The 14858-nt window shown below is 45.4% G+C and overlaps 1 protein-coding gene across 2 annotated transcripts in view; it reads right to left on the bottom strand.

The window, feature by feature from the left end:
* Window positions 1-14858, bottom strand: part of GSG1 (germ cell associated 1) — an 89324-nt gene that overhangs the window by 39924 nt on the left and 34542 nt on the right. For both annotated transcript variants that reach the window (XM_069737059.1, XM_069737058.1), the window contains exon 3: window positions 840-887. In XM_069737059.1, coding sequence (XP_069593160.1) covers window positions 840-887 — 48 coding nt within the window. The remainder of the gene's footprint in view (window positions 1-839; window positions 888-14858) is intronic.

The following is a 14858-nucleotide window of genomic DNA, read 5'->3' as shown; positions in this document are numbered from 1 at the left end:
GCTCCTGCATCCTCGTGATATGTTTCTTGTTTATAGTCAGAATTCTCCCTCTGCACCTCTAGACTACATTTCTCAAGAGGTAGTATGCTGCTGCTGCTCTGCCAGAGGTGTATTCACCCCACAGCTCCCTCACAACCACACTCAGTGTCTGCCCACTCCAAATACAAAGCACCATCTGGAGACTGATACATAGTCGCAAGATGGGTCAACACTCCTTCCACTTCTACTCTTATAAACTATTTTGAGACACTCCTGTAGTCTCAAGATTATTGAATCCAACCTTAATTGTGAAAAGACGAATAATTTAACTTAAACTGCATCCAAACAAGCTCAACTGTAATGAATTCTACAGTAGATAGTTCTGTGAACCCTGCACTGCTACTGTGAGTGCTGCGCTCCCTTTTCACATCACTGATGTTTACACCACCCATGACATCAGCAATCTTAGAACTTCTGGCTGAGTGAGTTGCATGCAGAGACTTGACTGACAGGCCATGTTCTGTTCAAAGCACAGACAGGAAACTCATGTACTCTGTGCTTTGAGAACACCGAAACAGTAAGTAAGGAGCTAGAAGTCACATGAAAACATGTAACAGTTCAGTTCAGTTGGGATGAATCCTCCAGAAAGCAGCACCCATTTTTACATGATTCATGGGTTATTAGCACAAGTGTGGTTCCAACAAGGGAATTTTATGTGCCTGCAATCAGCAAATGACCTCAGTTGCTCTTTTTCATGTTACAGTCTTTTTACCATAATAGAAAACATAATTAGAATTGTACATTAGGGAAAGGGGAACAAAATACCCATGGCAAATGACAAAATACACTCTTCTGTATACCTCTTTCAGCTGGGGGAGTCAACTCCAAAAAACTTCTGCATTTTTCATCTGCAATGTGACAAAAAGAAATATAAGCTCACAAAGTAAATCATTTGCTATCTAAAGCATTTTTCTAAAGAAAATAACTATTACTCATAGAACTCTGGCTGCTTAAAAAGAATAAAGAAAATGATGCTCATCTTCACAGACAACCGGCAGGTCACTCTTGAAACGCTTACCTTGTTTCTGATGCTCTTTGTTTCTTGGCAATATCTTTGAAACCTGTGAAATTGCTAAAAATGCTTGCTTTGCCAGTTATATTATACATATATATATATATATATATATATATATATATATATATATATATATATATATATATATATATATATATATATATACTGTACACAAGAAAAAAAGAACTATGGCACTTCACATAATATACCAACAATTTCGGACTTACATGGGATGGCCAAGAGAAGAGGACCATATATCATTGAATAATCAAGCACAAATGTTTATTATAAGGCTGAATAAAATACCTATAAGAATGAAGAAGGTCAAAGATATAAACAGTAAAATGTCCAGTAGGGGGGAGGCTAAGCCTGTCCAGCAATGTGTAGATCCATAGCTATCAGCAGCCCAAAAATGTAGAGTATCAAAAGGGTTAATTAATCATATATCCTAGGTGCTGCATATTATATCACAGTAACTCAACTAGGGTATCAAGCAGGTGAACGCAAGATCATAACTATCATGTAACTAATACATTAGGTCATGAATACCATATACCATATAATGAACTCTTATCAAACTATACCTAGGGAAGATGAACCACTGGAGCAACTGGCCTGGACTGGATAACCGTCCCCCTCACCCCAACGCACATTTTGCCCGTAGCTTCTTCCGCAGGCGTGTCAGGGTGAGGAGAGAGGGCCCTTTTAAATAGATCCGCATATCGGCTCACCTGATATATCGGCGCATAATGCCCTCATCCCAGCCCGTACAAAAAATCCACTTCCGGGGATCGCTTGTTGGAACGCATGGTGGAACGCACGCGATACCAATATCAAGCACATCTGGAAGTGCGTGAAGCAGGGGCACAGGTGCATGTACACAATCCGGGAGCCGATATTTATTACAATAACAGAAATTGCCAAAAACGATGTTAATTCTAGGCATATTTGTTCAATAGATGCTGCATTTTGCCTGCTGACTCCAACCTGTCCTAATTATTGAATATACAATATAACCTCAGATGCTCATATGAATAAACAAATCAAATAATTAAATAATTAAAACTATAAAAAAAAGGGCAGAGATCACTATCCAATCTTATAATATCAATTACCGTAAATCAATTAACAAATCAATAGAAAATATAGTGAATAGTGACTTATAAGTTGATTGTATATTAATTAGTGTGCATAATGCTGCAAAATGACATATTAAAAGTGATAGAGGAACATATATGGAAAAGAAGTGCTACTGTGCTTATAAAAGCAAGTTTGTTAGGCATCAAGATCCCACCGCTGCACAGGGGGAATCTCGAGCCACATCCTCTATGGTCTCCCATTCTTTTTCTGCCACAGCGGATCCTGCTCGGCAGAGATGTCAGTCCCATTGTCTTGCTCAGGCTAATGCTGTGCGCTTGTTTGCTGCTGCTGTCCCAGGTCCAGCTATAGCAATCAGCATTAGTCAGCGGCGAGCAGACGCTTCTGAAACTAAGTCCTGCTTTTCTCCATCTGAGCATGCCCGTGAGATGACCGCTCATTGGTGGTCGGAGGTTACATGCTCAGGTACTCAAGCAGCTAGGATTGGTCCATCAGCAAGGTCCTGGAAGGTTGCGACTATAAAAGGATTGCACGGCCGTGCGCTAGTATATCCTATAATCATGGTTTGTGTGTGCAAGCGTGTATGTCTCAGGTGAAAGCTCCTAATGATCCCCTACCCTCTGGTTGTGTATGTGAATTGGGTTATTTGAGTCAGATACAGCACCTAGTAGTGGCATTGCCTGTACTCCACTGTGTTCTCAGTCCGTACTCCACTATAATTAGGTCAGTTTGGCATTCACCTGTGAGATGCCGCGTGCACTCTGTGTGCTAAATCCTCTAGTTAGCGTGAGTAGTGGCAATCGCCAGTGCAGCGCCGCACACACTCTGTGCGCTAAATATAATTAGCGGTTCTGTGAATTAACAGAGCTCGCTGCAGTACACATTGGGTGACTGTTTAGCCATGTGTGTTCGGTATTGTACCGCCATATAGTGTCCGCCATTACCGAGCAGCCGTTAATATCTCTGCACAGTGGACTCTGGGCTGAGAACGCACCTTATTACTATCTTTATATTTATTTGGTGCATTCCGCCAACTCTAATATTATACTAGTGCCAGGGTCTGGCTAGTAATGGCGGACAAACAGCAACTACAGTGGTATATCCAGCAGCTGGAGGGCAGGTTGGCAGCTCTCAAGCATACAACCTCAGCTGTGGATGTGACTGCAGTAGCTGTTCAGACAGTTAGTGAGGCTGCAGCCTGTATGTCCGCTGCCACCCCTGTTCTGACCTTATCCCGCCTCCCGCTGCCTGAGAGGTTCTCAGGTGATAGCAAGTTGTGTAGGGGATTCGTGAACCAATGTGCGATACACCTGGAGCTACTGGCTGCACGTTTCCCCTCAGAGCGGGCTAAAGTGGGTTTATTATTTCCCTTCTGTCGGACAGGGCATTGGAGTCGGCTACGCCGCTGTGGGAGCGTGACAATCATGTGGTGCAGAGTGCTCTGTGGTTTCTGAGCACTCTGAAACAGGTCTTCTTAGGACCCCGAGTCACCCATGATACAGCGCTCCAAATACTGGCATAGACACAGGGCTGATCAATGGTCAGTCACTTTGCCGTCCACTTCCGGACTTTAGCATCTGAGCTGGAGTGGCTGGATAAAGTCTTCATCCCTGTCTTTTGGTGGGGACTGGCTGACCATGTGAAAGATGCTCTGGCCTCCAGGAAAATTCCGGCCACACTGGAGGAGCTAATATCCAACTCTACTCGCATCGACCTTCGTTTCTCCGAGACTTGGAGCAAGCCTGGTGTCAGCAGAGGTTTCGGCTGGCTCCTAACTTCGCCGAGCCTCTGGAATCTCCGGTCCAGGCACCAGAGCCTCAGGAGGCCATGGAGGTGTCATGAGCGGGATCTAAGTCCCGGATCGGTTGTGCACTCGTGGTCTGCCATGTCTGCCAGCAGCCAGGACATTTTGCATCCAGATGTCCCCAGCGGTCGAGAAAAAGTATGTGGAGCGCCCCCAAGGGCAGCGGGGTACTCATCATTGGGTCTTTCAGTTCACAGGGAGATGTCACGGTGGCTGACCCGGTCCGTGGCCCTGGGACGTTTATTTTAAAAGGGAAAGGTCTTTAAAGGGGAAATGTTCTTAACGCCACCTGTGGTATTCGGTCAGGGTGACCAACACTGCTTTAAGGGGTCTGCTGGGGTGATGTTATGGCAGCTAGATGGTATACCTTCCCACAGGTGAAGTATGTCCCCAGGTCTTCCCAGTGTGTAGATGGTGGATGGTGAGAGGCGCAGTGAAGAACAAGGACACAGGGTTGCAGTCTCTTTACCTTTACTGAAGACTTCAGCCACAGTCCCACTCCACAGTCCAGGGCACCAGATCACAGGGCAGACAGAGTCAGGCCGGTTTGAAGGCAAGTCCAGAGTTCCCTTGTCCAGGTGGAAATCAGTAGCCTTCCTCTTCCACTGCGGTGTTGTAGTCCCTTACTGCTAAGCTTCTCATAAGGTCCTCACAGATGTTATAGATGTTATGTCTCTCTCTCTGTTCCCCGGATAGGATAGGACAAACCCATATGACCAGTGGCTTGAGGCGTTTTACAGGGACTCTATCATGCTTCAGCCTCTAAGGGGTGCCACCTTGCCTCCTGGGTATAGGGCAGGCAGGTAACGTGAAATTAGACGTCCTGCCAGTCTCTGGAGCAAGGCATAAAGGATCGTTGCTCCCTTGGTGTTCTGGCTACCGGGATCCTGCGCCTCAGAAGGAGGCAGCCTGTGTAGGGCTGATCCCCTCCTGGAATCCACTCCTTTGCTACAACTTCTTTCACCCTCTCTGCAATACAGTTCACCTTCAGTGTCTCTTTCTAGACGCTGCAGCTCTCAGGGCATGCACAGCTCCATGTCCTTCTTTGATCTCTGACAGGATCCCACCCCTGCCAGGGACCAACTACCTGAGCTTAGCTCAGCCAGCGACTAACTAACTTTCCCTGCAGGTCACCAGTTTTACCTAAGTGTGGGGAGTGACCTAATAAATAGGAGCAGAGCTCCCCCTGGTGGCCCAGAGTGTGAAATGTGTTGCATGTTTGTGATACCTGGATGCAGTTGTCCTTCTTTGCCTCCAAACGTAACACCACTCCCCCTAGAGGAGAATGATATGACTGCAACGACCAGGACCCCGGGGCACTGCATATGATTTTTGGAGGTGCGGTTCATTCTCTTTTTTTTTCAGCTTTTTTGCATGATCTGTCCTTTTTTTTCCTTTGGATGTGCACTCCTCCCATTTGGCACAGATGACTTTAATTAGCAGGAGACTGCAAAGTAAGGGATTTAGCCCATTTAAGCTCTCACTGAAGAGCTGGAGGAAGGTGAGTTTCAGTTCTCCTTTCATATTGGTATGGGTGCTGTGTGGTGGCCATTGTTGCGGTGGCTTTGTGCTGGTGGGGCACCCCGGTCTGGAGTCATGGGGACTCAGTCTTGCAACATGGGTGCTGTGGGGCAACAGGCTGTCTGCCCTGCTGGTGATTTGCCGCTGTGGCTGTTGTCGCCGCATGGCTCCTCTCTGTTAGGGAGGTAGGACCCACTACAAGGTTTGCCGTGACATGTCAATAAGCTTCATACAGTGTTATCAGAATGTTAAACTAAGAACCTCATGTTCAGTTATATAAATTTTTGCCTAGCGGCTTTAGATCAATGTATGATTTTTGGAGGTGCTGTCCATTTTCTTTTTTTCAGCTTATTGCATGATCTGTCCTTTTTTTCTTTGGATGTGCACTCCTCCCATTTGGCACAGGTGACTTTAATTAGCAGGAGACTGCAAGGTAATGGGTCTTGCCCATTTTGTCTCTCACTGTAGAGCTGGAGGAAGGCGAGTTTCAGTGCTCTTTTCCTTTTGATGTGGGTGCTGTGTAGTGGCCATTGTTGTTGTGGCTTTGTGCTGGTGAGGCAGTGCAGTCTGGAGTCATGGGGAATCAGTCTTGCAGCATGGGTGATGTGAGGCAACAGGCCGTCTGCCCTGCTGGTGCATTGCCGCTGTGGCTGTTGTCACCGCACGGCTCCGCTCTGTTAGGGCGGTAGGACCCACTATGAGGATTGCCGTTACGTGGTAGTGGCCTTCATACAGTCTGATCAGAATGTTAAACTAAGAACCTCATGTTCAGTTATATAAATTTTTGCCTAGCGGCTTTAGATCAACGTATGATTGTTGGAGGTGCTGTCCATTCTCTTTTTTTCAGATTACTTACTAAATTAGATCTGCAGGGTGCCTATAACTTGAAATGTATCTGCGAGGGGGACGAGTGGAAGACGGCATTTAACACCAGGGACGGCCACAATGAATACCTGGTGATGCCCTTGAGGATCTGTAATGCCCCTGCTATTTTCCAAGACTTTGTGAACGATATTTTCTGCGATATGCTATCCACCTCGGTCGTAGTCTATCTGGATGATATTCTCATCTACTCTCCAGATATAGACTCCCACCGGAGAGATGTTTGCAAGGTCTTCGAACTCCTACGGGCAAACTCCCTCTATGCCAAGTTGGAGAAGTGTGTGTTTGAGCAGGAGCCCTTGCCTTTCCTGGGCTATATCATCTTGTCCCAGGGATTGGCCATGGATTCAGCCAAACTAGAGTCTGTAATGAACTGTCAGGAACCTCACTCTCTTAAAGCGGTGCAACACTTTATGGGGTTCATCAATTATTATCGTCAGTTCATTCCCCACTTCTCAACTTTTGGTAGCTCCCCTGGTTGCCCTCACGAAAAAGGGAGCCAACCCCAAATTGTGGTTGGAAGAGGTCTCCAAGGCCTTTCTGTCCATAAAGACACACTTCACTAGCACTCCCATTTTACATCGCCCCAATGTTGATAAGCCATTTACCATGGAAGTGGATGCCTCTTCCGTTGGTGCTGGATCTGTCCTCTTTCAGAAGGATGCTCAAGGTCGGCAGCATCCTTGCTTCTTCTTTTCCGAGACCTTTTCACTGGCAGAGAGGAATTATTCCATCCGGGATAGGGAGTTGCTAGCAATGAAGTTGGCCTTTTTTGAGTGGAGACATCTCCGGGATGGGGCCCGTTATTCCTTCCAGGTTTTCACTGACCACAAAAAGTTGGTGTATTTGCATACTGCCCAGCAGCTGAGCTCTCGCCAGGCCAGATGGCCCCTGTTCTTCTCCCGTTTCAACTTTATCCTCCACTTTCTCTCTGGGGAGAAGAACACTTGCGCCGATGCTCTCTCCTGTGTTATGAAAGGCAATTCAGTACCACAATGCACATAGCGGTCAGAGCACATACAGTGATCTGACAATAACCCAAAATCATAGAACGAGCTCTGAGACGTGGGAACTCTGCAGACCGCAATCCCTAATCCTCTCCAAACAACACTAGAGGCAGCCGTGGATTGCGCCTAACTCTGCCTATGCAACTTGGCACAGCCTGAGAAACTAACTAGCCTGAAGATAGAAAATAAGCCTACCTTGCCCCAAAGGAAAAGGCAGCCCCCCACATATAATGACTGTGAGTAAGATGAAAAGACAAACGTAGGGATGAAATAGATTCAGCAAAGTGAGGCCCGACTTTCTAAACAGAGCAAGGATAGGAAAGATAACTTTGCGGTCTACACAAAACCCTAAAGAAAACCTAAAGAAAACCACGCAAAGGGGGCAAAAAGACCCTCCGTACCGAACTAACGGCACGGAGGTACACCCTTTGCGTCCCAGAGCTTCCAGCAAAACAAATAGACAAGCTGGACAGAAAAAATAGCAAACAAATAGCAAAGAAGCACTTAGCTATGCAGAGCAGCAGGCCACAGGAATGATCCAGGGAAAAACAAGTCCAACACTGGAACATTGACAGGAAGCCAGGATCAAAGCATTAGGTGGAGTTAAGTAGAGAAGCACCTAACGACCTCACAAGATCACCTGAGGGAGGAAACTCAGAAGCCGCAGTACCACTTTCCTCCACAAACGGAAGCTCCCAGAGAGAATCAGCCGAAGTACCACTTGTGACCACAGGAGGGAGCTCTGCCACAGAATTCACAACAGTACCCCCCCCCCCTGAGGAGGGGTCACCGAACCCTCACCAGAGCCCCCAGGCCGACCAGGATGAGCCACATGAAAGGCACGAACAAGATCGGGAGCATGGACATCAGAGGCAAAAACCCAGGAATTATCTTCCTGAGCATAACCCTTCCATTTAACCAGATACTGGAGTTTCCGTCTTGAAACACGAGAATCCAAAATCTTCTCCACAATATACTCCAACTCCCCTTCCACCAAAACCGGGGCAGGAGGGTCAACAGATGGAACCATAGGTGCCACGTATCTCCGCAACAATGACCTATGGAATACGTTATGTATGGAAAAAGAATCTGGAAGGGTCAGACGAAAAGACACAGGATTAAGAACCTCAGAAATCCTATATGGATCAATGAAACGAGGTTTAAACTTAGGAGAGGACACCTTCATAGGAATATGACGAGAAGATAACCAAACCAGATCCCCAACACGAAGTCGGGGACCCACACCGCGTCTGAGATTAGCAAAACGTTGAGCCCTCTCCTGGGACAAGGTCAAATTGTCCACTACATGAGTCCAAATCTGCTGCAACCTGTCCACCACAGTATCCACGCCAGGACAGTCCGAAGACTCAACCTGTCCTGAAGAGAAACGAGGATGGAACCCAGAGTTGCAGAAAAATGGCGAAACCAAGGTAGCAGAGCTGGCCCGGTTATTAAGGGCGAACTCAGCCAAAGGCAAAAAGGACACCCAGTCATCCTGATCAGCAGAAACAAAACATCTCAGATATGTTTCCAAGGTCTGATTGGTTCGTTCGGTCTGGCCATTAGTCTGAGGATGGAAAGCCGAGGAAAAAGACAAGTCAATGCCCATCCTACCACAAAAGGCTCGCCAAAACCTCGAAACAAACTGGGAACCTCTGTCAGAAATGATATTCTCTGGAATACCATGTAAACGAACCACATGCTGGAAGAACAATGGCACCAAATCAGAGGAGGAAGGCAATTTAGACAAGGGTACCAGATGGACCATCTTAGAAAAGCGATCACAGACCACCCAAATGACTGACATCTTTTGAGAAACGGGAAGATCTGAAATAAAATCCATAGAGATATGTGTCCAAGGTCTCTTCGGGACCGGCAAGGGCAAAAGCAACCCACTGGCCCGAGAACAGCAGGGCTTAGCCCGAGCACAAATCCCACAGGACTGCACAAAAGTACGCACATCCCGCGACAGAGATGGCCACCAAAAGGATCTAGCCACTAACTCTCTGGTACCAAAGATTCCAGGATGACCAGCCAACACCGAACAATGAACCTCAGAGATAACTTTATTCGTCCACCTATCAGGGACAAACAGTTTCTCCGCTGGACAACGATCAGGTTTATTAGCCTGAAATTTTTGCAGCACCCGCCGCAAATCAGGGGAGATGGCAGACACAATTACTCCCTCCTTGAGGATACCCGCCGGCTCAGACAAACCCGGAGAGTCGGGCACAAAACTCCTAGACAGAGCATCCGCCTTCACATTTTTAGAGCCCGGAAGGTACGAAATCACAAAGTCAAAACGGGCAAAAAACAGCGACCAACGAGCCTGTCTAGGATTCAACCGCTTGGCAGACTCGAGATAAGTCAAGTTCTTATGATCAGTCAATACCACCACGCGATGCTTAGCTCCTTCAAGCCAATGACGCCACTCCTCGAATGCCCACTTCATGGCCAGCAACTCTCGGTTGCCCACATCATAATTATGCTCAGCAGGCAAAAACTTCCTGGAAAAGAAAGCGCATGGTTTCATCACTGAGCAATCAGAACCTCTCTGCGACAAAACAGCCCCTGCTCCAATCTCAGAAGCATCAACCTCGACCTGGAACGGAAGAGAAACATCTGGTTGACACAACACAGGGGCAGAAGAAAAACGACGCTTCAACTCTTGAAAGGCTTCCACAGCAGCAGAAGACCAATTGACCACATCAGCACCCTTCTTGGTCAAATCGGTCAATGGTTTAGCAATACTAGAAAAATTGCAGATGAAGCGACGATAAAAATTAGCAAAGCCCAGGAACTTTTGCAGACTTTTCAGAGATGTCGGCTGAGTCCAATCATGGATGGCTTGGACCTTAACAGGATCCATCTCGATAGTAGAAGGGGAAAAGATGAACCCCAAAAATGAAACCTTCTGCACACCAAAGAGACACTTTGATCCCTTCACAAACAAAGAATTAGCACGCAGGACCTGAAAAACCGTTCTGACCTGCTTCACATGAGACTCCCAATCATCCGAGAAGATCAAAATGTCATCCAAGTACACAATCAGGAATTTATCCAGGTACTCTCGGAAGATGTCATGCATAAAGGACTGAAACACTGATGGAGCATTGGCAAGTCCGAACGGCATCACTAGATACTCAAAATGACCCTCAGGCGTATTAAATGCAGTTTTCCATTCATCGCCTTGCTTAATTCGCACCAGATTATACGCACCACGAAGATCTATCTTTGTGAACTAACTAGCCCCCTTAATCCGAGCAAACAGATCAGATAACAATGGCAAGGGGTACTGAAATTTAACCGTGATCTTATTAAGAAGGCGGTAATCTATACAAGGTCTCAGCGAACCATCCTTCTTGGCTACAAAAAAGAACCCCGCTCCTAATGGCGACGATGACGGGCGAATATGCCCCTTCTCCAGGGATTCCTTCACATAACTGCGCATAGCAGTGTGCTCAGGCACGGATAAATTAAACAATCGACCTTTTGGGAATTTACTACCAGGAATCAAATTGATAGCACAATCATAATCCCTGTGCGGAGGTAGGGTATCGGACTTGGGCTCATCAAATACATCCCGGTAATCAGACAAGAACTCTGGGACCTCAGAAGGGGTGGATGACGAAATTGACAGAAATGGAACATCACCATGTACCCCCTGACAACCCCAGCTGGACACCGACATGGATTTCCAATCCAACACTGGATTATGGACCTGCAGCCATGGCAACCCCAACACGACCACATCATGCAGATTATGCAACACCAGAAAGCGAATAACCTCCTGATGTGCAGGAGCCATGCACATGGTCAGCTGGGTCCAGTACTGAGGCTTATTCTTGGCCAAAGGTGTAGCATCAATTCCTCTCAATGGAATAGGACACTGCAAGGGCTCCAAGAAAAACCCACAACGCTTAGCATACTCTCAGTCCATCAAATTCAGGGCAGCGCCTGAATCCACAAATGCCATGACAGAATACGATGACAAAGAGCAGATCAAGGTAACGGACAGAAGAAATTTTGACTGTACCGTACCAATGGTGGCAGACCTAGCGAACCGCTTAGAGCGCTTAGGACAATCAGAGATGGCATGAGTGGAATCACCACAGTAGAAACACAGACCATTCAGACGTCTGTGTTCTTGCCGTTCAACTCTGGACAAAGTCCTATCGCACTGCATAGGCTTAGGTTTAATCTCAGGTAATACCGCCAAATGGTGCACAGCTTTACGCTCACGCAAGCGTCGACCGATCTGAATGGCCAAAGACATAGATTCATTCAGACCATCAGGCATAGGAAATCCCACCATGACATCTTTAAGGGCTTCAGAGAGACCCTTTCTAAAAATCGCTGAGAGCGCAGCTTCATTCCATTGAGTGAGTACAGACCTTTTTCTAAATTTCTGACAATATACCTCTATCTCATCCTGACCCTGACACAAAGCCAGCAAATTTTTCTCTGCCTGATCCACTGAATTAGGCTCATCGTACAGCAATCCGAGCGCCAGGAAAAACGCATCAATATTACTTAATGCAGGATCTCCTGGCGCAAGGGAAAATGCCCAGTCTTGAGAGTCGCCACGCAAAAAAGAAATAATAATTCTCACTTGTTGAGCTGGGTCACCAGAGGAGTGAGGTTTCAAGGCCAGAAACAGTTTGCAATTATTTTTGAAATTCACAAACTTGACTCTATCACCATAAAACAAATCAGGAATAGGAATTCTTGGTTCAAACATAGGCTTCTGAACCACCAAATCTTGAATCTTTTGTACATTTATAACGAGATTATCCATTGAAGAGCACAGACCCTGAATCTCCATGTCCACACCTGTGTCCTGAACCACCCAAATGTCTAGGGGAAAAAAAAGGCAAAACACAGTGCAAAGAAAAAAAATGGTCTCAGAACTTCTTTTCTCCCTCTATAGAGAATCATCAGTACTTCTGGCTTCCTCTACTGTTATGAAAGGCAATTCAGTACCACAATGGACATAGCGGTCAGAGCACATACAGTGATCTGACAATATCCCAAAATCATAGAACGAGCTCTGAGACGTGGGAACTCTGCAGACCGCAATCCCTAATCCTCTCCAAACAACACTAGAGGCAGCCGTGGATTGCGCCTAACTCTGCCTATGCAACTTGGCACAGCCTGAGAAACTAACTAGCCTGAAGATAGAAAATAAGCCTACCTTGCCTCAGAGAAATACCCCAAAGGAAAAGGCAGCCCCCCACATATAATGACTGTGAGTAAGATGAAAAGACAAACGTAGGGATGAAATAGATTCAGCAAAGTGAGGCCCGACTTTCTAAACAGAGCGAGGATAGGAAAGATAACTTTGCGGTCTACATAAAACCCTAAAGAAAACCACGCAAAGGGGGCAAAAAGACCCTCCGTACTGAACTAACGGCACGGAGGTACACCCTTTGCGTCCCAGAGCTTCCAGCAAAACAAATAGACAAGCTGGACAGAAAAAATAGCAAACAAATAGCAAAGAAGCACTTAGCTATGCAGAGCAGCAGGCCACAGGAATGATCCAGGGAAAAACAAGTCCAACACTGGAACATTGACAGGAAGCCAGGATCAAAGCATTAGGTGGAGTTAAGTAGAGAAGCACCTAACGACCTCACAAGATCACCTGAGGGAGGAAACTCAGAAGCCGCAGTACCACTTTCCTCCACAAACGGAAACTCCCAGAGAGAATCAGCCGAAGTACCACTTGTGACCACAGGAGGGAGCTCTGCCACAGAATTCACAACACTCCTGCTACATAGTGTCATCTGAGGAGGAAGAGGAGCCTCGGCTAATTGTCCCCTCAGAGAGCCTGAGAACTGTGGCTCTGGATTCGTTAGAGTCTGGGCCTCGGGGAAGACTTTTGGTTCCTCAAAAAACGCTCCAAAAAATGCATCAGAAGAGGTGGGAGAAAACATCTTAAAATGTTCCCCCCATCTTTCAGAACCGATTGAGGAGTCACAACAAGACACCCCATTAGATGTAATAAATTTGTCATCTTTGGTCTTCTCTGACATGGAAATAAAATTGCTATCTCATGGTCTAAATTTTTCCCCTACTAACACAGACCTTGATGTTTTTTTCACACTAAAGGATATTAACACATTTTTTCGAGATCTAACTGTTAAGAGACACTTTTTCACAGAAGAAGAGGAAGTCCCTGTTTCCTTCCATCCTCCCATTAGAAATGAATTTACAGGAAATAATTTTTCTGAACAAAATGGGCTTTTAAGTCTTATGCATTTGGACACTGAAGATGAAACTCCAAAGGACATTAACACGATCCCCTCTTTCAGGACCAAAAATCCCTCATTTTACACAGTTCACACAAGAACCGACTCCATGGATCGGTTCCAAGAAAATGTTGAAAGGAATATACGGAACCTTATATCGGGATCCGTTTCTTGCTCTCGCAAATTTAATTTGTCTAAATCAGAATGTAAATCCTTTAACAAAATTAAATCTTATACAGATATTGCTATAAAAATGTCGGATAAGGTGGGATCTGTAGTTGTTCTAAATGAATCTGACTATATCAAAGCTATTTATGACATGTTGTCAGATAATAATGTGTACCATCAGCTTAAATCAGATCCGACTTTAGAATATGTGACATCCTGCAAATGTATTATTGATAATGGTTTTGGTCAAGGTTTTTTCACCAGGAAGCAGGCAGAATATATATATGTTGATCCTGCATGCCCTACCCAAAACACATAAAAATACCTTTCCACCTCCAATGCGTCCCATAGTTTCAGGAATAGGTTCATATAGTGAAAATTTGGGGGAATAGCTTGAGCACAAAGAGTTCCCGGCTATTTAAAAGATTCTAGGGACGTATTAAGCATGTTTGATAACACAATTTGGAATTCATATTGGTCATGGCTAACCTGTGACATTGTTGCCTTATATACGTCCATCCCACATAAGATAGCTTTATACGCTGTACAATTTCATCTGCAGAAGTATAGCTCCTTTTCTCATGATTTACAGTTGTACATTGTTTCAGTTCTTTCATTTTTACTTTCACACAATTATTTTTTGTTTGACAAAATAAATTTTCTCCAGAACAACGGAGTTTCGATGGGAGACAAATTCTCTCCATCAGTAGCCAACTTAGTGATGGCATGGTGGGAAGAACATTATATCTTTTGTCCCGATAACCCATTTTGTGATTCTATTAAATGGTATTCCAGATATATAGATGATTTATTACTTGTATGGGAGGGCGATTCTAATTTGTTAGCTTCTTTTATATTCTACGTTAATAACATTCCATTTAATCTGAAATTTACCCATAACTTTGATTAAAAAAAAGTATACATTTACTGGATTTATGTCTATCAGGTACACCCTGTGAAATCATCAGGAGCTACACTTATCCCAAACAAACCGCAGGTAACACCATACTTCATGCTTAGAGTTTTCACCCATCTCACACAATTCACTTGACTCCCGTGGGTGATGCACTTAGGGC

Source organism: Ranitomeya imitator, chromosome 8 (assembly GCF_032444005.1).
Source record: "Ranitomeya imitator isolate aRanImi1 chromosome 8, aRanImi1.pri, whole genome shotgun sequence".
Taxonomy (NCBI): Eukaryota; Metazoa; Chordata; class Amphibia; order Anura; family Dendrobatidae; genus Ranitomeya; species Ranitomeya imitator.
The sequence above is the reverse complement of the archived record's forward strand: the minus strand, read 5'-3'. Positions and strand labels throughout refer to the sequence as shown.